The sequence below is a fragment of the Chrysemys picta genome, chromosome 12 (assembly GCF_011386835.1).
Source record: "Chrysemys picta bellii isolate R12L10 chromosome 12, ASM1138683v2, whole genome shotgun sequence".
In the NCBI taxonomy this organism is placed as follows: Eukaryota; Metazoa; Chordata; order Testudines; family Emydidae; genus Chrysemys; species Chrysemys picta.
The window spans coordinates 11,869,768-11,896,378 of NC_088802.1; the positions used below are offsets into that span (position 1 = coordinate 11,869,768).

The 26,611-nt window shown below is 49.0% G+C and overlaps 3 protein-coding genes across 4 annotated transcripts in view; all 3 read right to left on the reverse strand.

Annotated features, from left to right (window-relative positions):
* Positions 1-26,611, reverse strand: part of LOC101932048 (tripartite motif-containing protein 10-like) — a 57,797-nt gene that overhangs the window by 6,869 nt on the left and 24,317 nt on the right. The window lies entirely within an intron of this gene.
* On the reverse strand, positions 1,014-14,378 carry LOC101937542 (zinc finger protein RFP-like). The gene is made up of 7 exons (XM_065563230.1): positions 13,853-14,378; positions 11,782-11,877; positions 10,972-11,202; positions 10,807-10,829; positions 9,979-10,094; positions 7,651-7,731; positions 1,014-5,867 (listed from the first exon to the last, which is right to left on the reverse strand). The coding sequence occupies exons 1-7, from the start codon at positions 14,267-14,269 to the stop codon at positions 5,353-5,355; spliced, it is 1,479 nt and encodes a 492-aa protein (XP_065419302.1). The 5' UTR covers positions 14,270-14,378; the 3' UTR covers positions 1,014-5,352.
* LOC135974977 (butyrophilin subfamily 1 member A1-like) lies at positions 24,803-26,181 on the reverse strand (the record flags this gene model as incomplete). The annotated part of the gene is made up of 1 exon (XM_065564692.1): positions 24,803-26,181. A coding segment is annotated over one exon (537 nt), but the record flags the coding sequence as incomplete, so codon positions are not given.

A 26,611-nucleotide genomic window follows, 5' to 3' on the forward strand; every position in this document is an offset into this window, starting at 1 on the left:
AAACTAGATCCTACAATTGAATATCCATTTAATCAGTCGAATTGTCAATTTATGCCATCCAGTATGAAGAAAAAAATGAAAAATGGGGAACAAATTAATAGATTGTGGTTAGTGTATTCAAAGACCAAATATGTAGTTTTTTGTTTTTGCCGCAAACTGTTCTGTAACTCGGACATTCTTCTGGCAACTGCAGGTTTTAATGACTGGTGAAATTTGCATAAGCATTTGAAAGAACATGAAACATCAAAAAATCATTTATGCTCATTGACAAATTGGATTGAGCTGTCAAACAGATTACGAACTGGTACAACAATCGATTCGGTACAGCAACGTCAACTAAATTCAGAAATTCTACGTTGGCAAGTGGTGTTGGAACGTTTACTGCAATCATTAATTTCCTAGCCGAACAGTGCCTCGCATTCCGTGGATCCTCGGACATTTTATATGAGAATAACAATGGAAATTTATTTAAATTGGTTGAATTATTGTCAAAATTTGATAATGTTATGGCTGAGCATGTACAAAGAGTGAAAGATGGAGAGATTCACACCCATTATTTTGGTAAAAATACACAAAATGAGATAATAGAATTAATTTCTAATGGAGTGCGTAATGAAATTTTATCGTATTTGAAACATGCCAAATATTACTCAATTATAGTTGATAGTACTCAAGAATTGAGCAAAACCGAGCAAATGTCAATAGTTTACAATTTCTGAAAATTGATGAAAAAGCAGAAGTGAAAATTTGTGAACACTTTCTAGAATTTATACCAGTGAACGAAACTACTGGGAAAGCCCTCACAGATGTAATTCTACAGAGACTGGAACACCATGGAATACCTTTAGAAAATATGGGCGACCAAGGGTACGATAACGGCTCAAACATGCGAGGACGACATGCAGGTGTACAGCAAAGAATACTGAATTTAAACAATCGAGCTTTTTTCATTCCTTGCCATGTGCATTCGCTCAATCTGGTTGTCAGTGATGCCGCCAAATCATCTAAAGATGCCGTTTCATATTTTACCACAGTGCAAGCAATTTACAACTTTTTTAGTGCTTCCGCACACCGTTGGGCAGTCTTGAAGAAGCATCTTGAACAAAAACTCACACTTAAACCTCTGAGTCAAACTAGATGGGAAAGCAGGATAGAAGCTATTAGACCATTCCAATATTCATCAGGAGAGATTTACGATGCATTATTCGAAATAAGCCAGGACTTGTTGTATGATCCTTCATTTCGACACGAAGCTGAAACATTGGCTCAGAAAATGATGCAGTTTCAATTTTCATGTTGCACAGTTATTTGGCACAATATTCAAAATCAAATTAATTTGACCAGCAAAGTTATGCAGAACATAACCATAGACATATCCGAGGCAAAGACGATTTTGAATAAAACGCTGGAATATTTAAAAAAATACCGTTCAGATGAAGGATTTGAAGAAACTTTCAAAGAAGCAACAACAATAGCAGAGGATCTTGATTTTGACCAACGTTTGCACCTCAACAATTCATTCGTCCTCGGAAAAAAACAAGACAGTTTTGTTATGAGGCTCATGATGATCCTATTCTCGATCCAAATGAAAGGTTTAAAGTTGAAAGTTTCTATTGTATTTTGAATGTAGCTATAACTTCCACTGAAGAAAGATTTTGTCAGTTGCATGGTCATTGTGAAACTTTTGAATTTTTATACGATATTGGAAATATTAAAAATCAGTTTTCCAAAGAAGACCTCACGAAGCAGTGCCAAGACCTACATTTAGCGCTCCGTACTGATAACGCTGCTGACATTGATGCAGTAGAATTGTATGATGAATTAATAGCTTTATCTGAGCTAATAAGTCCTAAAACTTCTCCTCTAAAAGTATTAGAATTTATAGCAAGAAATGATTTTTTCACTCCAAACACTGCTATAGCATTATGCATTCTTTTAACATTACCAGTATCAGTGGCTTCTGGTGAGCGCAGTTTCTCAAAACTGAAATTACTAAAAAATTATTTGAGGTCCACCATGTCTCAAAATCCTATGTCAGGACTGGCATTAATTTCAATTGAAAGTACTATTGCAAAAAATATAGATGTCACTGACTTATTAAAAGACTGTGCAAGTATAAAAACCAGAAAAATTTAGTTCATATACATTCTTTTAATTTATGAGAAACTGGAAGACACTAAGGTTTTTCATTACAGTGTATAGTTGAACTCAAATTGTTTGTAACTGTGTTTGGGTACGTCTTCACTACCCGCCGTATCAGCGGGTAGCAATCGATTTATCCGGGATCGATATATCGTGTCTCGTTAAGACGCGATATATCGATCCCCAAACGCACTCACCGTCGACTCCAGAACTCCAGGGGAGCGAGCGGCAGTAGTGCAGTCAACGGGGGAGCCGCGGCCATTAATCCCGTGCCGTGTGGACCCCAGGTAATTTGATCCAAGATACTTCGACTTCAGCTATGCTATTCGTGTAGCTTAAGTTGCGTATCTTGGATCGACCCCGCCCCCCCGTAGACCAGCCCTTTTTGTTAAAATTAAATGTTAAAATTGCACTAGTAGGAAATTGTTTTATTTCACTAACTACAAATTCTGTTTTCATTTTTTTAAAATTTTAAACAGTCAAAACAAAATGGCAAAGTGCAAACATGTGTAAAAGCGAAAAATAAGCAGGGGGGGCAGCCAAATTTTTTTTTGCTTGGGGCAGCAAAAACCTAGAGCTGGCCCTGCCTGCAAATGTGCCGCCCCAAGCACCCGCTTGCTTTGCTGGTGCCTAGAGCCGGCCCTGACAGAAACCTTCTCTGTGCCCAGCATCCAAACACCCTTAACTCTGACCCGGTGGGTTCTGGTGACTATTTCTACATGTGTGAAATATTAAATTCATAGACATGAATGGAGAGGTCTCCCCATCAGGACTGCCACATCCCTTTGCCTTGGGCTAAGGGGGCTCTTTCCTGTCTCTGGATGAGGGAGAGGCTCTCCCATAAGTGCTCCCACCACCTGCTCCCTTTGGCTTGGGATGGGAAGGTTTCTGTTCATGGTTTTTCCTGGTCTGGGGAGAGGCTGTGTCCTGTTCCACATCTTCCACCGTTCTCTTTGGCTGGGATAGTGCAGCTGGTGGCTTTAACCGTAGAAACTGTGTGCAGAAGCTTCCCCGACTCTGCTGCTGGGAACGTGGCAGCCCCACCAGCAGGGGCAGGGAGATGCAGCAGGGGAGGAGGCAGAAAAACAGCTATATAGACAGTAGTACTCAAGGGGACTGTCTGTGACACCACGTTCAGGCTGTTATACTGATCGAGGGGTTCACATTTGGTACCTGGTCATGAAATCTAAATACAGAACTCACAACCTGCATGGGGTTTGTGCCTTGGTTTGTAACTGTTTGCCCTGAGGTTGGTACTCACATTCGTGAGCTATTCTACACAGCGTAATGGGAGGACTGAACTTGGCTGTCCCACATACCAGCTGAGAGCTCTAACCACAGAGAGGGTAAAAGTTATAAGGTGGGTGACATCACGAAAACCACCTCCCCCCCCCACACACATTTTGTGTGGAGCGAGGCAGGTGCCTACCTCAGTCCAGCAAGAAACTCCAGGTGCTGGGTTCCCATCTGTGGGTTCCTAAGCAGAGATAGATGTGCCTCTGCAGCCCTGATTTAGGCACCTGTCTGTGAGGGGGGAAGGGCTCAGGACAGCCCTCCCCTTGTCAGCATCTCCCCTTGTCTAGCTTAGCTGGCTCCCTGCCTAGTGAGCTGTTTTTTCTGAATCGCACTATAAGGTGCCTGTGATGCCCATGCATTGTCTAGGGACTTTATGCACCTGACTCAGCTCTGAGGGTCACAGTGCTGCTGTTCCTGTGATTTTCTTGCTGTCTAAAAAATATTCACTGTGATGCTCAGCATTGCAACACTTGAGTCCCTTCATGGATTGCCCCCTGTGCAATTAAAGTGGGCTATTATCAACAGGATGAAAAATCACTTTTGTAGTGGTAATCAGGGTGGCTCATTTCAAACAGTTAACAAGAAGGTGTGAGTCACAGTAGGGGCAAATTAGCATGGGGAAATTAGTTTTTTGTAGTTCTTGTAGTAAGCCATCCATTCCCAGTCTTTATTGAGGCCTAATTTGATGGTGTCCAGTTTGCAAATTAATCCCAGTTCTGCAGTTTCTCATTGGAGTCTGTTTTTGAAATTTTTGGTGAAAAAATGCCACTTTTGCTTAGAAACTGTCTGGTTTGGCCAATGTACATGGTAGATACGCAGGTGAATTAGCCCCTGATGGAGTCGATGATGTGGTTAGGTCCTATGATGGCGTCACTTGAATAGATATGTGGACAGAGTTGGCAACGGGTGTTTGTCTCTGTCTGGGGAGTGGAGCAAATGCAGTCTACAGCCACTAGCTGTCACTTTCAGCCCCCAATTCAAACCTCTCCCGTGCATCTTCAGAATTCTACAACCTATCCTGAAGGTTGATCCCTCACTCTCACAGACCTTTGGAGACAGGCCAGTCCTCGCTTACAGACAGCCCCCCCAACCAGAAGCAAATACTCACCAGCAACTACACATCACACAACAAAAACACTAACCCAGGAACCTATCCCTGCAACAACCCCATTGCCAACTCTGTCCACATATCTATTCAAGGGACACCATCATAGGACCTATCCCTATCTGCCACTACATCAGGGGCTCATTCACCTGCACATCTACCAATGTGATATATGCCATCATGTGCCAGCAATGCCCCTCTGCCATGTACATTGGACAAACCGGACAGTCTCTACGCAAAAGAATAAATGGACACAAATCAGACTTCAAGAATTATAGCATTAAAAACCAGTCGGAGAACACTTCAACCTCCGTGGACACTCAGTAACAGACTTTAAACGTCGGAATATATGTTCCATTCGATGCATCTGATGAAGTGGGCTTTAGCCCATGAAAGCTTATGCCCACATACATTTCTTAATCTCTAAGTTGCCACAAGTACTCCTTGTTGTTTTAGATCTGTACAAAACGCTGTTGTTGCTGCTGCTTCGCCACCACTTTCCCAAACCTGATTGATTCATGCTGTGTCCTCGCCACCCACACCTCTGCCTGTCCCCAGCCCGGCTGTTAGTTCTGCCCCCACCTCTGCCCCTCAGGGCCCCTCTGCCCCTCCTACAGCCCCAGGGGTTGTTCTCCCTTCCCCTTCCCCCTCCCATCCCTGGGGCTGAAGAGAGGGAGGTGGAGGAGCTTCCAGGGATCATACAGATGAGGAGCCAGGGGCTCGGTAGATGGGAGTCCTCCAAGATCATAGGGACTGGGGTCCATAAGGCTAGAGAGGCTGATTTCCCATTCCCCCCTCTGCTGCGTGTCTCAGGGACACAGTCTGAGCCGGGATCCCAGCCCCACCCAGAACCAGGGTCGGATTCTCTCCCCAGGGACGGAGCCCGGTGGGAAAGTGAAGATCGGAGCCTCACCATCAGCATCGATAAATATCACCTGCCCCCGGTCACAGTCCAGACAAACCCGGATCCTGCTGGGGGCCCGGCTCAGGGGCAGGGGGGTCACCGGGGAGGTGAGAGCCTGGAACTGATCCACCCATCGCTCCATAGCCCAGATCCCCTCCTCAGGGCTAGGGATGATCCCTCCCTTCCTCCCCAAAGACTCTCTGGCCACCCCCACAGCCCAGTATTCCGCACCCCCCACATCCACCTCCCAGCAATGTCTCCCCGAGGTGAATCCCTCACAGCCCAACACACATTCCCAAGTGTCAAATCTCTCAGGGTTGTAGGGCAGATCCTGCTGTGTGTCTGCCCATCTCACATTTTTCTGATCCTCAGACAGGATGAGTTGGGGATGAGCCGTATCTGGATCCAGAGTCACATTCACTGGGAGAAGAGAGAGAATCAGAGCGTTAAGGGCAGAGCTCAGCCCTGGGGGAGGCTGGGACCATTTCTCACACTCCCCAGCAACCCTGTTCTGGCTGGGACAGGCCTGTATCCTAGGGAGTTGCCTCTGGTAGACTGAGCAGAGATGTCACTGCAGCTCCTCAGTCTTTGTAATGGGTCCCACTTAGTTTCTCATTTATCACAGTATCAAAGGGGTAGCCATGTTAGTCTGGATCTGTAAAAGCAGCAAAGAGTCCTGTGGCATCTTATAGACCAACAGATGTATTGGAGCATGAGCTTTCGTGGGTGAATACCCACATGCATCCGAAGAAGTGGGTATTCACCCACAAAAGCTCACACTCCAATACGTGTTAGTCTATAATGTGCCACAGGACTCTTTGCTTCATTTATCACAGAGGCTTCAGCAGCTCCCAGATCCCGCTCCTGGTGCTGCCCCATTCATAGTGGCAGAGACACAGCCAAGAAGGTGCTAGAAGCTTTTATCGAAGAGGGAGCAGAAGAAGCATGCAGATACCAGCTTTAACCGCCCCCCACCCCGAGGGAAGCTCCCTCCCCTAATGCAGCCTCCACTCCCAGGCCAGGGAACAGAGAGGAAGGTAAAGCGTTGGGGAAGAGCTGCTTAAGACCAGAGAGCGGGAGGTTGCATTGGGTGGGGTAGCCCCATCCCCAGCCCAGAGAGAAGGGAGGAGCTGCCGGCATCACAGGAAGAGCATCTCCCCAATCCAGGAAGCTGTGAGCAGCTCCAATGGAAGAGTCCAGCCCTGCCCAAAGGAAACGCAGGATGTTGGAGAAGAGTGAAGAGGAGACTCCCTGCAACGGGTGAGGCAGAGGGATGTGGCACAGAGCTCTGTTCGGGTGCAACTCAGTTTAGAGTAACAGAGGGTCCTGTGGCACCTTTAAGACTAACAGAAGTATCGGAGCATAAGCTTTCGTGGTTGAATGCCCACTTCTGTTAGTCTTAAAGGTGCCACAGGACCCTCTGTTGCTTTTTAGAGATTCAGACTAACACGGCTACCCCTCTGATCAGTTAAGAGTGTTTCTGTTCATCAGAATGGGAGTGAACTGAGCACTAAGGGTGGTGTCAGGACTGTTTGTGTGGCCCCGTCCCCTCTGTGGCCCTGACCGAGGCCCTGCCCCATGGCCAGGATGGGAGACTTGCCCACTATGAAGACCCCCTGACACTCCACTTGCCCTGGACATAGGTCTGGTGTTCTGAGAGCAGCCCCCGGCCCATGTCCCCGCTACCTGGGGTATGCAGGACTCCCTAATGCAGTCTGGGCTCCCTGGCTGGTGTCCCGGTTCTGGCTTCTGGCCTGGTCAGGGGGCAGGGCCTCAGGAAAGAGGAGCAGGGGTGAAGCCACTGAGGGAGGCCAGCACCAGGAAGAAGTTGGTGCCACGGGCACAGGCTGCACTACACAGAGAGGAGCTGATCAGCTTCCCTGCCCAAAGAGCACAGACACTACCTGCGATGCTTCACACCTGCCTAAGACTTGCAGTTTGTGGGGGCAACATGGCTCTCTTCTCCCCCAAACTATGCCCATGTTGAAAAGTGTCCTAGTCATACCACTTTTAAAAGTGGGGGGGGGGAGAGGGGAGGGGAACAGCGGCCCTTGGATCTCCTTACCATTTAATGTGTTATTTTTAGGACTATGAGTGTCATGGTCGCTGTCAGTTTGGTTGGTAACTTTAGCTACGATCTCATGAAGATGTTTTCTCTGGAATTTTCTCATAATGTAAAGACAATCTTCACCCGCAAACTCACCCTGTCTGTGTGCTCCAAATGATTCACCCCCTTCAATTGAAAGAAACATGATTTTTCTCTTCAATTCGGACAGCAGAGTGTCTGGAGGGAGAAAGGAGAAGAGAGGTGAGATTTCAGACTTTCATATTTATAACAGCGTCCCCACTCTGAAACTGTTTTATAATTATGACAGAGGCACAGAGACACACTCATTTATTTAATATAAAGAGATATGAAACCGTCTCTTTCCTCTCTGATTTGTACATCTGCCAGCACTAGAGCCAGCATCCTTGCAGCCTCACAACCATCCCAGGACAGACACTTTGTAAGAAAGATTTACTTTTCCCTCATCATCCCCTCCCACCTTTCAGACTCTGGTTGGTTCGTCTTGTTCACTTACTGCCTTTTGTCGTAACCTAGATCCAGATCGTAAAAAGACTTTGGCATAAAAGTAACTTTACCCACTTTGGTCCCTTTGACACTAACGGGATGTTGAGAGTTTGTGAAATCCTGGTCTAATTGTGAGCTGTTGGGTCTGTTTACTCAGCGTCTCTACAGAGAGCAGCACGACGGGGCCTCGTCCTCCATAGGCAGAAATAGAAATAATAATAAAACCATTTTATAAATGTGGAAATTGAGGCGGGGGAAGGTTGGCTCCATTGGCCAGATTCACCCCTGTACCGGCGAAAGGAGAGAGGGGAGGGGCCATTTGTGACTCTGCTGTTCAGTGGCTGCAGGGGCCGGTGCAGACCTTGGCACAGGCTGAGGAAGTTCTGAAGCAGCCAGAGTTACATCCCGATGACAATGGGCCCCGTGTGTCTTGCCCAGTGTGCAGAGTGTCAGAGGCCCAGCTTTACACTGCCCACGTCCCTCTGTCCCTCGTCCACCCCCCCTCCCTCTTCCACCCGCCCTCACCCCCCCCCACCCCATTCCCAGCCCTCTCAGGAACACGCCTTGTGCCTGCAGCTGGGGAGGAGGCACAAGAGGCGCCTGGGCTGGAGGGATTCCTCACCGTGGGGGATGGGCTTTGTCCTTCCCTGCTACAGCCCATTTGGCCCAGACTAGCTGCAAACGGGACCAGAGCTCAGTGATGCGCTGGATCTGCCTGTGAGAAATGTGCCCCATGTCTGATGATGGGGCAGTAGATGGGGAGGGCTCTGAGCTATAGAGAGTTCTTTGCCATGTGTCTGGCTGTTGGGTCTTGCTAAAATGCTCCGTATTCAACTGACCACCATATTTGGGGTGGGGAAGGAATTTCCCCCCCAGTCAGATGGACAGAGAGCCTTTGGTTTTTTTTTCTGCCTTCCTCTGCAGCGTGGGGCATGGGTCAGGGGCAGATTTAAACTAATGTTAATAGTGGATTCTCTGTAACTTGAGTAGCGGGGCAGTTACACTGTACCTGGGATAAAAGGAGTTAAAAGGTGAAAAGCAGCTGAGGTCGGCTGATTGGGGAGGCAGCCACAGTGGGGGCCACTCCCAAGTAGGCCACAGCTGGCCCTGGGAGCACAGGGTACCTCGGACAGAGCAGTGCTGGGGAAGGGCAGGCAGAGCTGGGGAGCTCTATCCTGGCAAGTCCCAGGCTGAGGCCTTGCAAAGGGCCAGGGATGGTACTAGGGCTCCAGGGAGACAGCTGGGATAGAAAGGCAGCAGCTCCAACCCCTTTACCAATGATGAGTGGACATTGTGGACTGCAGGCTGCCCCAGAGAAATGGGGCTAGAGGATGACTGGCAGTAGCCACTGAGGCAAGGTGGGTATACAAGGTTGGGGTTCCCCTGGGAGGGGAGACCCAGAGTGTGGGGGTACTGCTGTGGGCAGAACCTCAAAGTAAGAGGCATCGGTGTCCAGAAGGTACAAGGGGGCCTGAGGCAGGAGAGACACTAGCCAGCAGGGGGTGCTTCGGAGCTGAAGAGCTAATTCCCAGGATGACCAGCAGGAGGTGCTGCACCGGTGAGTGCTCAACCTGTTACACTTGAAGTCTTTAAATCATGATTTGAGGACTTCAGTAACTCGGCCAGAGGTTAGGGGTCAATTGCAGGAGTGGGTGGGCGAGATTCTGTGGCCTGCAATGTACAGAAGATCAGACTGGATTAGTGTGATAGTCGCTTCTGGCCTTAAAGTCTTTGAGACATTTCTTACTTTACAGTAATTGTAATGGCAAGGCAGGCTTTTGGTAGAAATAAAGGTTTGACTTAATCCATCTGATTGTCTTGGACCCCAAGTGCAGGGCATTCTCACCGAACAATTAAATAGAAGCATCATCTAAGTGTGACCCAATTGACCAACACCATTCTCTTCCCACAGTCTCAGCGGCTCATCCCAATTACCATTCCTAGATCTATTTTAGGTACCTTTTACCTTCCTCAGAGTCTCCGATAGCACAATAGTTTTCTGGGAGAAATCGCTGACTTGCTCTTCCAGTTCAGGAGAAATCTCCTCTGGCTGCTCAAACTTCCTCTTCTCACACCTAGAGAGAAACAATTTCACGTGATTTTATTTCATTTAGTGACTCATTATAAATTCTGGCTAGTGAGTTTCTGCTCTAATGGGCCTGGAGTTAGAATTCCTCAACTTCTCCCAGCCTCAGAACAGGTGCAACACAGGCCATGGCCATGAAATGTTCCCCTCAAAGGACCATTAATATTCTTCAACTCTGGCCTGGAGAGATCAGCTCTGGGGATAAAGGGGGAATTGAGTCTCTATGGTCAATTCACTTCTTGGCCTCCATGCTCTGAGGGACAGGAAGTTCCTGGGTGAAGTGCTATAGAAATCTGACCACTAGGAACTAGACTGAGACACCAACTCCCCTCTCCCCAGCTCATTCCACACAGGTTTCCAAACAGCCTTCAGGCTGCTGGCCTGGGCTGAATGGTGACCGGGGCTCCAGCAGTGACAGGCCCATATTCCATCCCCACAATCCTGAGTCAGCCCGTCCCCCCGGGGATGTGACATCTCTAGGAAATACTTGAGGTCAGTCTTTCCCACTGAATGGAGAATTCCAGAGTCTTCTGTGCAAGCGTGAGGACCTCAGGATGAAGTTGATCAGAGAGATTTATATCCAACATGTGACCTTCCCCACACATTTGGCTGTAGAGCCCTGGGGAGATGCAGTGCTAACATCACCACCAAGCTCTTTCCCAGCGTTGTGAAGTGTGAGGGGGAGTGAGAGAGCCATGTACCTGCTCAAGGTGCTTCTGACATCCTAGAGGAGAGAGAGAGAAAAGAATCTCAGTCCCATCTGACACAAACAGGGGGTGCCAGGGAAGGGATTTAGGAAATATGGGGGAGGAAGGCCCTGCCCCAGCTACTATGCTCCAGTGCTGATATTTTTCATTCAGTCTCACCTGCAGAAATTCACTCACTGGCTTCTGACACTTCCCCTCCAGCTCACTGATCAGCTCACTGAGACGGGAAACCTTCTCTGAGAGTTTACTGACATTTTCATTCTGGATCCTCACAATCTCCTCATCCAGCTTCTCCAGCTGGGCCAGCAGGAGTCGCTCTTGTTCCTCCAGGAACTGCCGCAGTTGCTGAAATTCAAACACAATCTTCTGCCTCTCGGTTTGTGTTTGTTTCTGTATGAAAATAGGGCAAGGGCTGGTCAGGGACGTGGATGGAGCCTGGGGTCCTTTCATGAAGAGCTGAGTGTGCAGGAGGCTGATTTTCTTTGAAAATACTAAGATTTCTGACATTTCATTCTACCTGTGGGTACTAGGCAGGGGATTCTCTCACACCTTCCCCTTTGGCCCCGGTATCCCTCTGAAAGGGATGTTTCTCTGTCGGTCATGGTCAGCATATTGTTCTTTATGGTTTGTGGAAATTCAGCAGGAGGCAGTACTCAGCACTACACTGACAGAGACACCAGGGGAGTTAAAAGAAACAAACATTTTAAAAATGCACAAAATGTCTAGACACAGCGGACAGCACTTCACAGGGACATTCAGTTCACTTGGGGAGGATTTTTGAGCAAGCCACAAGGGCTAGACTCACCAATTGAAAGGGAAGCTTAGGGCTTGTCTACACATGAATCAATCTCAGCAATCCAATGGAGAAACACACATATAAGCCCATGTTCACCACGGCCACACAGGAGTCTGCCTCCAAACAGACCTCCCACTGCCAGTCCCTTCTGGTTCATAACAACAGGCACCTACCAGATACTCCCGGCTCTTCCCCTCTGCAGTCGCTTTCAATCCCAGCAGCTTTTCTCTCTCTTCCCTCAGAGTCTTCAAATGGGCCTGGATTCTTTCCTGGAGAAACAGAAATGATTTGGGAGGTTTCATCTGGATAGTTGAGAGGTATTTGTAAGTGGGTGTTTTCCCACCCAAAACCCAGGATGACTGTGGTTCTAATCACTTTGTGATATCAGGATCACCAAGGAGATGAAACCTCATTAATGGAGACTGGGAGTGTGTCACATTCGGACTCATTACCAATTCCGGTTCAGTGTTTTTAGTAATTAGAGATCTCAATTAAAGGCAAGCTTTACTGGTATTTGTGAACTGATTAGTGGTACAGCGCATTACCAGGGCACCAAAGTCACATGGGGGTGAATCAATAAACCAGTTTTGTAGAAGGTTCACAAACAAAGTGATACAAATCCCAGAAGCCACCAGGGTTTCAATATGGGCTGGGATTTCAGCCCTGAAGCCCCAGGGACTGCACTGGTTTGGCACAGCTGGTCTAAGCACCAGGGTAAACCCCATGAGATGCCGGGAGGCCATACATCTGGTTTGAAGCTGCGCAGTCCCAGTGTTGTGGAGCACTATCCCTGTCCGGTAGGGACCCAGCAGTTGTCTGCTGCAAAAGGGAGAGGAGGAGACTGAGGATGCAGGAGGACACCGGTGGGCGTGGCACCTTCATACAGAATTATGCAGGTGGGTGGCACACTGAAAAAAGCAGTGGTGGGCCAACACAGGGTGACTGATACTGGTGAGGACGGGCCCATGCAGGCAGGCATGGGCATGTCCTATGTTCTGGGGATGCCTCAGTGACCACCCTAATTAGACATGATGCAGATTTGTATAAAGAACGGGTTGGGGTTTGCCCCAGTGTTGTCCTAAACCCTTTCCATGACAATGCCCCCTGGGCAGATGCCCCACGGTTCCATTCCCTGGTAAAGATCCCGGAAGCAATGCATTCTGGGAGATTTCAAAAGGCTGCCTGGTGGGACTAATGGAACCACTTTGGCTGGTCCTTGCCCACATACACAACAGAACAGGTCAAACTGGCACCGGTCAGCTCCAGCCTGTGGTTGGTTTTGCTACAACCCAGTGTAATCCCAGTGGTACTTGGCATGGACCTGAGCTTTCTGTAGCCGTTTTGTGAGTACTGAAGGTGCTCAGGATCCCACACAGTGTTTAGCCCAGTGATCTCCTCTAGTGCAGGCTGGCAGCATCTGAGTTTAATCCCTCATGGAGCGACACGAGCGTTCAGAATCCCAGCGACAAACCTCCTCTCTCTACTGGGCCTGGGATTAAAGGTGTCTCTCCCTCCTAACGGACACACTTCATCACTGGGTGGGACTGATGCTCAGCTGTCAGCATGGCAAAGTGGTTCGGGTCTTGGACTGGGTCTGAGGAGATCTGGGTTCTATGCTAAGCTCTGTCACTGACATGCTGGGTGACTGTGGGCAACTCGTTGCCCTGTTTTATGCCTCAGTTTCCCTTCCCATCTTTTATCTAGCTAGACCAGTGGTCATCTACCAGTCGATTGCGATCTACTAGTCGATCCTGGAGATTCTCCCAGTTGATCGCGATCTCCGGCGGTGCAGCAGGATTGCCCGCTGATGCTAAGGCAGGCTCCCTGCCTGCCCCAGCCATATGGCGCTGCCCCAGCCCTGACCCTCCTCCCAGAGCCAGCACCCTGTACCCTTTTCTGCACCCCATCACTCTGCCCCAGGCTCAGGCCAGAGCCCCCTCCCAGACTGCAAACCCCTCGGCCCCAACCCAGAACCCACACCCACACCTGAATCCCAACCTCCTGCCCCAGATTGGTGAAAGTGAGTGGGAGAGAGCAAGCAAAGTAGATCCTGCTTTCAAGATTTGATATTTTGCCTCTGTTGCCACACTGCCAGATCATTAATTTCCTTACAGCATCTCCCTTACAATGAAGACTTTACAGAGCTGAGTCATGAGTCACACCCGTGACAGGCAACTTTCAGTGAAATTAGCCTGTAATTAAAACCCAAAAGTTAACCCATTACATTTGACAGCAATTCCCTACCTTGTACTCTTGGGCAGCCTCCTCTATGGGAGCCACCGAGTGAGCGCGGTGAGCCCGGGATCTGTCGCACACCACACAGATGGGGGTTTCATCCTCTTCACAGAACAGTTTCAGAGCCTCCTGGTGTGTCTCACACACCCCATCCGCTCCTGCTCCTTTTGCTGCTTGTAAACTCAGCCGCTTGGCGATTTCTATGACGTTTGCCAGCTGCCTGTTGGGCCTGAGGTTTCTCTGCTGCACAGTTTCTCTGCACTGAGGGCAGGAGGCGGCTGTATCGGATCCCTCCCAGCACTGGCTGATGCAGGCTCGGCAGAAATTGTGCCCACACTCCAGAGTGACAGGTTCTGTGAAATACTGCAGACAGACGGGACATGTAGCTTCCTCCTGGAGACTTTCCACGGGGATCTCTGCAGCCATGGCTCCCTCTGGGCAGTGGAACAGGGTTAGTTTCAATTTCCTGAATTCACACTATGCCCCGCCTGCAGCAGCAAGGGGGTGTTTCCTTTCCTGAAACTGACTCGTGCTGTTTGCTGAGCAGGAAGGACCCAACCAATTTCACCCCTGGAGGCTTTAATGAAAAAATGTACAATCACACCTGTGACAGGTAACTTTCAGTGAAATTAGCCTGTAATTAAAACCCAAAGGATCTCCTTGCCTGCAATCAGCCCCTGTGCTGGTATGGAGGGTCACTGAGGCATCCCTCTGTGAGGATGAGCCTGGAGGAGCTGTGTGTTTAAGGTGGAATAGTCAGGCTTGGCAGAATTTTTTTTTATAACATATAATTTTGACAATGTCTATTTTAAGCAGTTTTTATATTTATTGATTTAAACTTTCACAGTTGCACAACAATCTGGGTTTTAAGGATTTCATTCCAATTAAAATTTTCACGGTTGTGGGAAATTATGGGGGATCAGCCAATATTTTGGTCAGACCAGAACTGCACCGCTACCTCGATATAACCCCACCAGCTATAACACAAATTTGGATATAATGCGGTAAAGCAGTGCTCCGGGGGGGGGGGGGGGGGGGGGGGGGCAGGGGCCAGGGCTGCGCACTCCAGTGGATCAAAGCAAGTTCAATATAACACGGTTTCACCTATAACACGGTTAGATTTTTTGGCTCCCAAGGACAGCGTTATATCGGGGTAGAGGTGTATTTAATGACACTAGACACTGATATTCAAAAAGTTGAAGCTTTACAATTGTTAAAATTGTTTGTGAGCAGGTAAATCTCCTCCCTCCCCCAGCAGCTCCCCCAGGGCAAGAACCCAATGCCTCCCCCACCACCAGGGGCAGCTCTAGGCACCAGCTAAACAAGCAGGTGCCTAGGGTGGCAAAAGGTATGAGGCAGCAAAACGTTGGGGCCCCACCTCAAGCAGCGTCCTGGGCTGGATCCTGACCACCCGGGGGGGTGGTAACCAGCCTGTTGTTCTGCCGCAGGGTGCGGCAAGGCAGGGAGCCGACTAAGTGGGGAGCATGTCCCCGCTGCTCTCCCGCAGGCAGCGGTCACCCCCCCAGGCGGGAGCTGGTAGCACGGCCCTGCCCTGGCTGCAGAGGACAGACATCTCGTCCTCAGCTCGTCCCTGCCCCTGCAAGCCAAGGAGCAGCCCGTCCTCTGCAGCTGGGGTAGGGCCATGCTACCGGCTCCCGCCTGGAGGGAGGGGTGGCCGCTGCCCGCGGGAGAGCGGCGCGAACAAGCCAAGGAGCAGCCCGTCCTCTGCAGCCGGGGCAGGGCCGCGCTATGAGCTCCGCCTGCGGGGTGCCCGCTGACAGCAGGAGAGCAGTGGGAGCCAGTAGCGCAACCCTGCCCCAGCTTCACAGGACGGGCTGCTCCTTGGCTTGTTCGCGCTGCTCTCCTGCAGGCAGCGGCCACCCCCCCCCAGGCGGAAGCCGGTAGCACGGCCCTGCCCCGGCTGCAGAGGAAGGGGGAACAAGGCGCTCTGGCGGTCCGCTTCTCCTCGGCTTGTCCCCACCTCTGCCTCCTCCTCCTCCTCCTCCTCCTCCTCCTCCTCCTCCCCTCTGCTCCACCTCCTGCCAGGGGAGGGGAGCAGAGTGGCAACCTGGGCTGAGCCCAGCACGTGCCGGGGCCAAGGCGAAGACCAAGGATGAGCAGGGCTAGGATCCAGCAGCAGCCCCAACCCCTGGTCCTGGGAGCAGCGGTGACCGGAGATGAATCCACCTCGGGCCAGATACGCAGCAAGGTAAGAGTCGGGCCAGGCGGGAGGGTCCCCTGGACCCCTGGGGAGCTTCTGCCTGCTGGAGCCCCAAAGGATGCTTCCTCCCTCCCCAGCCCCTCACAGCACTCCAGTGCCTGGAGTCTCCTTCTGCCTCTCCTCCTGCAGGGGGTGAGCGACCTGGCAGAGAGGGGCAGCATCTGTCCAGCAAGCCCAGCGCCTCTTCCTTGGTTCCTCCAGCCCCAGAGCTCTCTCCATTGCATGCCCCTCGGGCTCCCTGCAGAGTGGCCTCAGGGTGCCGGTGCCTGGAGTCTCCTTCTGCCTCCCCCCCTGCAGGGGGAGAGCGACCTGGCAGAGAGGGGCAACATCTGTCCAGCAAGCCCAGCACCTCTTCCTTGGCTCCTCCAGCCCCAGAGCTCTCTCCATTGCATGCCCCTCGGGCTCCCAGCTGGGCGGCCTCAGCGCTGGGAAAACGCCAGCAGGGCTGGGTCCAGTGTGTATTCGAGCTCTTGGGGAGCTCTCACATCCCAATGACTAGCGCCTTACCTACGGCAAGTACAGTAGTGCAATAGGAATGTGACGTGAAAAATATCATGTCACGTTGTGACACAGTCACTCAAATCACGATTACGTGTGTGTACTGTGCTGCCCTATTGGCGCCATTCACGCTAATTTCCGTTTCGTGTCAGTGCCAGTGGTTATAGGGCTAAAATGCCGGGACAAAAACGAAAACGACTTTCGGGTGCTGCTTACCGGCAACAAAGAGAGAAATGGCAAAAAGGATCAGAAAAACTATCTCGTACTTCTAAAAAGTATTTTAAAAAAGTTAATCAAGGAGAAAGCTGTAAGCAATGCATTGAAGGTGATTATTCATCAACTGATGAAGACCGATCGAACCAAAGATTACCTTTATCCACTGATAAAGATGAACAACAATCTGACCAAAGATTATCTTCGCTAACTGATAAAGACAAACAATCACAATCCATCCAAAGATTTACTACTTCAGCTGAAGAGTCCAGCAATGAAGAACTGTTATACAAATCTAAAACTGAAGAACAATTATTGGAAGGAGGAGAGACTGACATAGGATCGGATCCAAGTATATGGCCGACAATAATTACTGATACAATGCGAATTATTATTGTGAAAAAAGGTCCTTCAAAACTAGATCCTACATTTGAATATCCACTTAATCAGTCGAATCGTCAATTTATGCCATCCAGTATGAAGGAAAAAAATGAAAAATGGGGAACAAATTAATAGATCGTGGTTAGTGTATTCACAGACCAAAGATGTAGTTTTTTGTTTTTGCTTCAAACTGTTCTGTAACTCGGACATTCTTCTGGCAACTGCAGGTTTTAATGACTGGTGAAATTTGCTTCAGCATTTGAAAGAACATAAAACAGCAAAAAATCATTTACGCTCATTGACAAATTGGATTGAGCTGTCAAACAGATTACGTACTGGTACAACAATCGATTCAGTACAGCAACGTCAACTAAATTCAGAAATTCTATGTTGGCAAGTGGTGTTGGAATGTTTACTGGCAATCATTAATATCCTAGCCGAACAGTGCCTCGCATTCCGTGGAGCCTTGGATATTTTATATGAGAATAACAATGGAAATTTCTTTAAATTGGTTGAATTATTGTCAAAATTTGATAATGTTATGGCTGAGCATGTACGAAGAGTGAAAGATGGAGAGATTCACACCCATTATTTGGGTAAAAATACACCAAATGAGGTAACAGAATTAATTTCTAATGGAGTGCATAATGAAATTTTATCGAATTTGAAACATGCCAAATATTACTCAATTATAGTTGATTGTACTCAAGATCTGAGCAAAACCGAGCAAATGTCAATAGTTTACAATTTCTGAAAATTGATGAAAATGCAGAAGTGAAAATTTGTGAACACTTTCTAGAATTTATACCAGTGAACGAAACTACTGGGAAAGCCCTCACAGATGTAATTCTACAGAGACTGGAACACTATGGAATACCTTTAGAAAATATGGGCGACCAAGGGTACGATAACGGCTCAAACATGCGAGGACGACATGCAGGTGTACAGCAAAGAATATTGAATTTAAACGATCGAGCTTTTTTCATTCCTTGCCATGTGCATTCACTCAATCTGGGTGTCAGTGATGCCGCCAAATCATCTAAAGATGCCGTTTCATACTTTACCACAGTGCAAGCAATTTACAACTTTTTTAGTGCTTCCACACACCGTTGGGCAGTCTTGAAGAAGCATCTTGAGCAAAAACTCACACCTAAACCTCTGAGTCAAACTAGATGGTGTGACGTTATTGACATAAACTGGGATCATATAGATCGTTGTTGCAACCAAGGTCCTGTAGTGGCACCCAAATCTTGTATAAAGGGGGTCAAATGGGGTGTCTAAGACAAGGTTATGGTTTACTGGTTATGATTATGCTGTCTATATGTGTGTATCAGTTTTGTAGTTGAAGTTATGAATATTGGCTCTATACTGTCTGTATGGCAAACTTATGCTATGCTTCTGGGTGACATCCCAGACAAGCTGAGATTAGCTCTGCCTAGCCTGCTTGATGGCCTATTAAGGACCATCAGCTATACAATGGGCTCATTGAGAGAAGGTAAGTATGCCTTCAGACTCAGCAAAGTATGCAGGAACTTGCCCATTTGACTCCAGACTCCATTTTGCTGTAATTTTCCACAGTAAGGACAAAGAGGGGTTCTTACACCTGGAAAAGACTATATAAGGCGGATGCCTCATCTCCATCTTGTCTTCAATCCTGCTTCATACCTCTGGAGGAACTTTGCTACACGGAAGCTCTGAACAAAGGACTGAGGACCCATCCCAGCGGGGGATGTATTCCAGAGACTTGATTTGAACCTGCAGTTTATTCCATCGCTGCTGCAAGCCTGAACCAAGAACTTTGCCATTACTGTATGTAATTGATTCCATTTAACCAATTCTATCTCTCATCTCTATCTTTTCCCTTTTATGAATAAACCTTTAGATTTTAGATTCTAAAGGATTGGCAACAGCGTGATTTGTGGGCAAGATCTGATTTGTATATTGACCTGGGTCTGGGGCTTGGTCCTTTGGGATCAGGAGAACCTTTTTTCTTTTATTTGGGTATTGGTTTTCATAACCATTTGTCCCCATAATGAGTGGTACTGGTGGTGATACTGGGAAACTGGAGTGTCTAAGGAGATTGCTTGTGAGACTTGCGGTTAGCCGGGGGGTGAGACCGAAGTCCTCTTAGTCTGGCTGGTTTGGTTTGCCTTAGAGGTGGAAAAACCCCAGCCTTGGGCTGTAACTGCCCTGTTTGAGCAATTTGTCCTGAGTTGGCACTCTCAGTTGGGTTCCGCCAGAACTGCATTGTCACAGATGGGAAAGCAGGATAGAAGTTATTAGACCATTCCAATATTCATCAGTAGAGATTTACGATGTATTATTCGAAATAAGCCAGGACTTGTCGTATGATCCTTCATTTCGACATGAAGCTGAAACATTGGCTCAGAAAATGATGCAGTTTCAATTTTCATGTTGCTCGGTTATTTGGCACAATATTCTAAATCAAATTAATTTGACCAGCAAAGTTATGCAGAACATAACCATAGACATATCTGAGGCAAAGACGATTTTGAATAAAACACTGGAATATTTAAAAAAATACCGTTCAGATGAAGGATTTGAAGAAACTGTCAAAGAAGCAACAACAATAGCAGAGGATCTTGATTTTGAACCAACGTTTGCACCTCAACAATTCATTCGTCCTCGGAAAAAAACAAGACAGTTTTGTTATGAGGCTCATGATGATCCTATTCTCGATCCACACGAAAGGTTTAAAGTTGAATGTTTCTATTGTATTTTGGATGTAGCTATAACTTCCATTGAAGAAAGATTTTGTCAGTTGCATGGTCATTGTGAAACTTTTGAATTTTTTTACGATATTGGAAATATTAAAAATCAGTTTTCCAAAGAAGACCTCATGAAGCAGTGCCAAGACCTACATTTAGCGCTCCGTACTGATAACGCTGCTGACATTGATGCAGTAGAATTGTATGATGAATTAATAGCTTTATCTGAGCTAATAAGTCCTAAAACTTCTCCTCTAAAAGTATTAGAATTTATAGCAAGAAATGATTTTTTCATTCCAAACACTGCTATAGCATTACGCATTCTTTTAACATTACCAGTATCAGTGGCTTCTGGTGAGGGCAGTTTCTCAAAACTGAAATTACTAAAAAATTATTTGAGGTCCACCATGTCTCAAAATCGTATGTCAGGACTGGCATTAATTTCAATTGAAAGTACTATTGCAAAAAATTTAGATGTCACTGACTTATTAAAAGACTATGCAAGTATAAAAAACAGAAAAATTCAGTTCATATACATTCTTTTAATTTATGAGAAACTGGAAGACACTAACGTTTTTCATTACAGTGTATAGTTGAACTCAAATTGTTTGTAACTGTGTTTGGGTACGTCTTCACTACCCGCCGTATCAGTGGGTAGCAATCGATTTATCCGGGATCGATATATCGTGTCTAGTTAAGACGTGATATTTCGATCCCCAAACGCGCTCACCATCGACTCCGGAACTCCAGGAGAGCGAGCAGCAGTAGTGCAGTCAACGGGGGAGCCGTGGCCGTCAATCCCGTGCCGTGTGGACCCCAGGTAATTCGATCCAAGATACTTCGACTTCAGCTACGCTCTTCGTGCAGCTGAAGTTGCGTATCTTGGATCGACCCCCCGCCCCCTCCCCCCCGTAGACCAGCCCTTTTTGTTAAAATTAAATGTTAAAATTACACTAGTAGGAAATTGTTTTATTTCACTAACTACAAATTCTCTGTTTTCATTTTTAAAAAATTTTAAACAGTCAAAACAAAACGGCAAAGTGCAAACATGTGTAAAAGCCAAAAAAAGCAGGGGTGGCAGCCAAAATTTTTTTTGCTTGGGGCAGCAAAAAACCTAGAGCTGGCCCTGCCTGCAAATGTGCCGCCCCAAGCATCTGCTTGCTTTGCTGGTGCCTAGAGCCGGCCCTGACAGAAACCTTCTCAGTGCCCAGCATCCAAACACCCTTAATTCTGACCAAGTGGTGATTATTTCTACATGTGTGAAATATTAAATTCAGAGACATGAATGGAGAGGTCGCCCCATCTGGGCTGCCACATCCCTTTGCCTTGGGCTGAGGGGGGCTCTTTCCTGTCTCTGGATGAGGGAGAGGCTCTGCCATAAGTGGTCCCACCTCCTGCTCCCTTTGGCTTGGGGTGGGAAGGTTTCTGTTGATGGCTTTTCCGGGTCTGGGGAGAGGCTGTCTCCTGTTGCACGTCTTCCACCGTTCTGTTTGGCCAGGATAGAGCAGCTGGTAGCTTTAACCATAGAAACTGGGTGCAGGAGCTTCCCCGACTCTGCTGCTGGGAATGTGGCAGCCCCAGCAGGAGGGGCAGGGAGATGCAGCAGGGGAGGAGGCAGAAAAACAGCCAGATAGACAGGAGTACTCAAGGGGACGGCCTGTGACACCACGTTCAGGCTGTTCTACTGATTGAGGGGTTCACATTTGATACCTGGTCATGAAATCTAAATACAGAACTCACAACCTGCATGGGGTTTGTGCCTTGGTTTGTAACTGTTTGCCCTGAGGTTGGTACTCACATTCGTGAGCTACTCTAGACAGCGTGATGGGAGGACTGAACTTGGCTGTCCCACATACCAGCTGAGAGCTCTAACCACAGAGAGGGTAAAAGTTATAAGGTGGGTGACATCATGAAAACCTCCTCCCCCCCCCGCCCACAAATTGTGTGGAGCGAGGCAGGTGCCTACCTCAGTCCAGCAAGAAACGCCAGGTGCTGGGTTCCCATCTGTGGGTTCCTAAGCAGAGATAGATGTGCCTCTGCAGCTCTGATTTAGGCACCTGTCTGTGAGGGGGGAAGGGCTCAGGACAGCCCTCCCCTTGTCAGCATCTCCCCTTGTCTAGCTTAGCTGGCTCCCTGCCTAGTGAGCTGTTTTTTCTGAATCGCACTATAAGGTGCCTGTGATGCCCATGCATTGTCTACGGACTTTACGCCCCTGACTCAGCTCTGAGGGTCACAGTGCTGCTGTTCCTGTGATTTTCTTGCTGTCTAAAAAATACTCACTGTGATGCTCAGCATTGCAACACTTGAGTCCCTGCATGGATTGCCCCCTGTGCAACCAGTCACCTCTCCGCACAGCACAGCTGAGCAATTCCTGATTGACATGGCTGTGTACAGTTCAGAGAAAGAGCAAAGGCTGGATCATGACACATCACAGTAAAACCCAAACTCTCCTCCTGGGCACGGTATTCCCTGTGGGACTGGGGGGACACAACCAGGTTGGGAAGCAAATCCCATGACACTGCCCACAACAACTGCAGCTGGAACATTAAAGTGGAAGAAACAAGAAGAATTATTTGTAATGTTTTATTTACAGTAAGTAGGTGGAAAGCAGGAAAGTAAAAGGAGCAGAGAAGGAGCTTTAATAACCGCAGCATATGGGAAGGAGATTCCTGAGCTACTGAGAAAAGTTTTCTTTATGGCACTACAATAGCACCAATGCCTTGGAATCAATATCAGGAATTCATGAGTTATAGTCTCACTTTCAGTAACATGTAATGAATTTCTCCGTCCCACTCACGTTCCCTTTCCTTCCATACTGTCCTTATCTATTCATTATTGTTCTAGCCCTCACTTTCCATCCCTGTTTATTGTCCTGTGTCTCTCCTCCCTGTCACAGATCATCCCCCTTGGCTGCTCTCTTCTTTCCCTGATTTTATCCCTTCCCCTCTTGCTGATCCCGGGCTGGGAGACCCCAATGAGATCTAAGGACACAGATTTGTACAAGGTTTCAGAGTGGAAGCCGTGTTAGTCAGTATCAGCAAAAACAACAAGGAGTCTTTGTGGCACCTTAGAGACTAACAAATTTTTTGGGCATAAGCTTTCGTGGGTTAAAACCACTTCATCAGATATGTGGAGTGGAAAATACAGTAGGAAGATATATCTATAACATTACATGAAAAGATGGGAGTTGTCTTACCCAGTGGGAGGCTGAGACAAATCAATTAAAGTGGGCTATTATCAACAGGATGAAAAATCACTTTTGTAGTGGTAATGAGGGTGGCTCATTTCAAACAGTTAACAAGAAGGTGTGAGTCACAGTAGGGGCAAATTAGCATGGGGAAATTAGTTTTTTTTAGTTCTTGTAGTGAGCCATCCATTCCCAGTCTTTATTGAGGCCTAATTTGATGATGTCCAATTTGCAAATTAATTCCAGTTCTGCAGTTTCTCATTGGAGTCTGTTTTTGTAGTTTTTTGTTGAAAAATTGCCACTTTTGCTTAGAGACTGTCTGGTTTGGCCAATGTACATCGTAGATACGCAGGTGAATTAGCCCCTGATGGAGTGGATGATGTAGTTAGGTCCTATGATGGTGTCCCTTGAATAGATATGTGGACAGAGTTGGCAACGGGTGTTTGTCTTTGTCTGAGGGAGTGGAGCAAATGCAGTCTACAGCCAATAGCTGTCACTTTCAGACCCCAATTAAAACCTCTCCAGTGCATCTTCAAAGATCTACAGCCTATCCTGAAGGATGATCCCTCACTCTCACAGACCATGGGAGACAGGCCAGTCCTCTCTTACAGACAGGCCCCCCAACCTAAAGCAAATACTCACCAGCAACTACACATCACACAACAAAAACACTAACCCAGGAACCTATCCCTGCAACAACCCCATTGCCAACTCTGTCCACATATCTATTCAAGGGACACCATTATAGGACCTATCCACATCAGCCACTCCATCAGGGGCTCATTCACCTGCACATCTACCAATGTGATATATGCCATCAGGTGCCAGCAATGCCCCTCTGCCATATACACTGGACAAACCGGACAGTCTCTATGCAAAAAAATAAATGGACACAAATCAGACATCAAGAATTATAGCATTAAAAACCAGTCGGAGAACACTTCAACCTCCGTGGACACTCAGTAACAGACTTTAAAGGTCGAAATATATGTTCCATTCGATGCATCTGATGAAGTGGGCTTTAGCCCCTGAAAGCTTATGCCCAAATACATTTGTTAGTTAGGGTTACCATATTTCAACAAGCAAAAAAGAGGACGGGAGGAGCCCCGCCCTAGCCCCGCCCCTGCCCCTCCCACTTCCCGCCCCCCCAGAACCCCCAACCCTCCCCCCGTTCCTTGTCCCCTGACTGCCCCCTCCTGGGACCCCTGCCCCTAACTGCCCCCCGGGACTCCACTCCCTATCTAAGCCTCCTTGCCTCTTGTCCCCTGACTGCCCCAACCCTTATCCACACCCCCACCCCCAGACAGACCCCTGGGACTCCCACGCCCCATCCAACCACTCCCCACCCCCTGACAGCCCCCCCCAGAACTCCCAACCCATCTAAACCCCTCTGCTCCCTGTCCCCTGACTGCTCCGATCCCTCTCCACACTCCTGCCCCCTGACAGCCCCCCCAGAACTCCCAACCCATCTAAACCCCTCTGCTCCCTGTCCCCTGACTGCTCCGATCCCTCTCTCCCTACTCCTGCCCCCTGACAGCTCCCCCCCGAACTCCCAGCCCCCTACCCCCCGCTCCTTGTCCCCTGACTGCCCCCTCCTGGGACCCCTGCTCCTAACTGCCCTCCAGAACCCCACCCCCCTACCTAAGACTCCCTGTTCCTTGTCCCCTAACTGCCCCCTCCTAAGACCCCCCCCCAACTGCCCCCCAGGACCCTACCCCCTACCTGTACCCTGACTGCCCAAAACTTTCTCCACTCCCCTCCAAAAGCCCCACCCCCGTTTCTTGACTGCCCCCTCCAGAACCTCCCTGTCCCTTCTCCTGCCCCCCCTTACCCTGCTGCTCAGAACAGGGTGTTGGGCTCTGTGCGAGCCGGACACATGGCTGAGCTCCCCTGCACAACACAAAACCCGGTCCCTGGCCCTGCACAGGGCTGCCGGAGCGGGCTGCAGGAGGAGGAGCTGCCGGCCGGCTCAGAATGCAGGGAGGGGGGGGTGGGAGGAGGAAGCTGCTCCGGAGTCCAGCCCGGGACTTCCCTGCAGCCCTCCCAGCCGCTCGCTCTGCTCTGCCGGGGGAGGGGGGAAATCCCGGACATTGTGAGTGCTTTACAAATTCCCCCCGGACGCTATTTTTAGCACACAAAAGGAGGACATGTCCGGGTAAATCCGGACGAATGGTAACCCTATGTTAGTCTCTAAGGTGCCACAAGTACTCCTTGTTGTTTTAGATCTGTACAAAATGCTGTTGCTTCTGCTGCTTCGCCACCACCTTCCCAAATCTGATTGATTCATGCTGTGTCCTCACCACCCACACCTCTGCCTGTCTCCAGCCCGGCTGTTAGTTCTGTCCCCTGCCCAGACCCCACCTCTGCGCCTCAGGGCCCCTCTGCCCCTCCTGCAACTCCAAGGGTTCTTCCCCCTCCCCCTCCCTGGTGCTGCAGGGAGGGGGAGGGGCTTCTAGGGGTCATAGAGATGAGGAGCCAGGAGCTGGGTAGATGGGAGTCCTCCACATTCAGAGAGACTGGGGTCCATGAGGCTAGAGAGGCTGATTTCCTGTTCCCCCCTCTGTTGCCTGTCTCAGGGACAGAGTCTGAGCTGGGATCCCGCCCACACCCAGAGCCAGGGTCGGATTCTCTCCCCAGGGACGAAGCCCGGCGGGAAAGTGAAGATCGGGGCCTCGTCACCAGCATCGATAAATGTCACCTGCCCCCGGTCACAGTCCAGACAAACCAGGATCCTGCTGGGGGCCCGGCTCAGGGGCAGGGGGGTCACAGGGGAGGTGAGAGCCTGGAACTGACCCACCCACCAGCCCCGTTCCACAGCCCAGATCCCCCCCTCAGGGCTACGGCTGATCCGTCCCTTCCTCCCCACAGACTCTCTGGCCACCCCCACAGCCCAGGTTCCCCCATCCCCGACCTCCACCTCCCAGCAATGTCTCCCGGAGGTGAATCCCTCACAGCCCAACACACATTCCCAAGTGTCAAATCTCTCAGGGTTGTTGGGCAGTCGCTGCCGTGTGTCTCCACATCTCACACTTTTCCGATCCTCAGACAGGATGAGGTGGGGATGAGCCGTGTCTGGATCCAGAGTCACATTCACTGGGGAGAAAGAGAATCAGAGCGTTAGGGGCAGAGCTCAGCCCTGGGGGAGGCTGGGACCATTTCTCACACTCCCCAGCAGCCCTGTTCTGGCTGGGACAGGCCTGGATCCTAGGGAGCTGCCTCTGGTAGACTGAGCAGAGATGTCACTGCAGCTCCTCAGTCTTTGTAATGGGTCCCACTTCATTAGTTTCTCATTTATCACAGTATCAAAGGGGTAGCCGTATTAGTCTGGATCTGTAAAAGCAGCAAAGAGTCCTGTGGCATCTTATAGACCAACAGATGTATTGGAGCATGAGCTTTCGTGGGTGAATACCCACATGTATCCAAAGAAGTGGGTATTCACCCACAAAAGCTCATGCTCCAATACCTCTGTCAGTCTATAAGGTGCCACAGGACTCTTTGCTTCATTTATCACAGAGGCTTCAGCAGCTCCCAGATCCCGC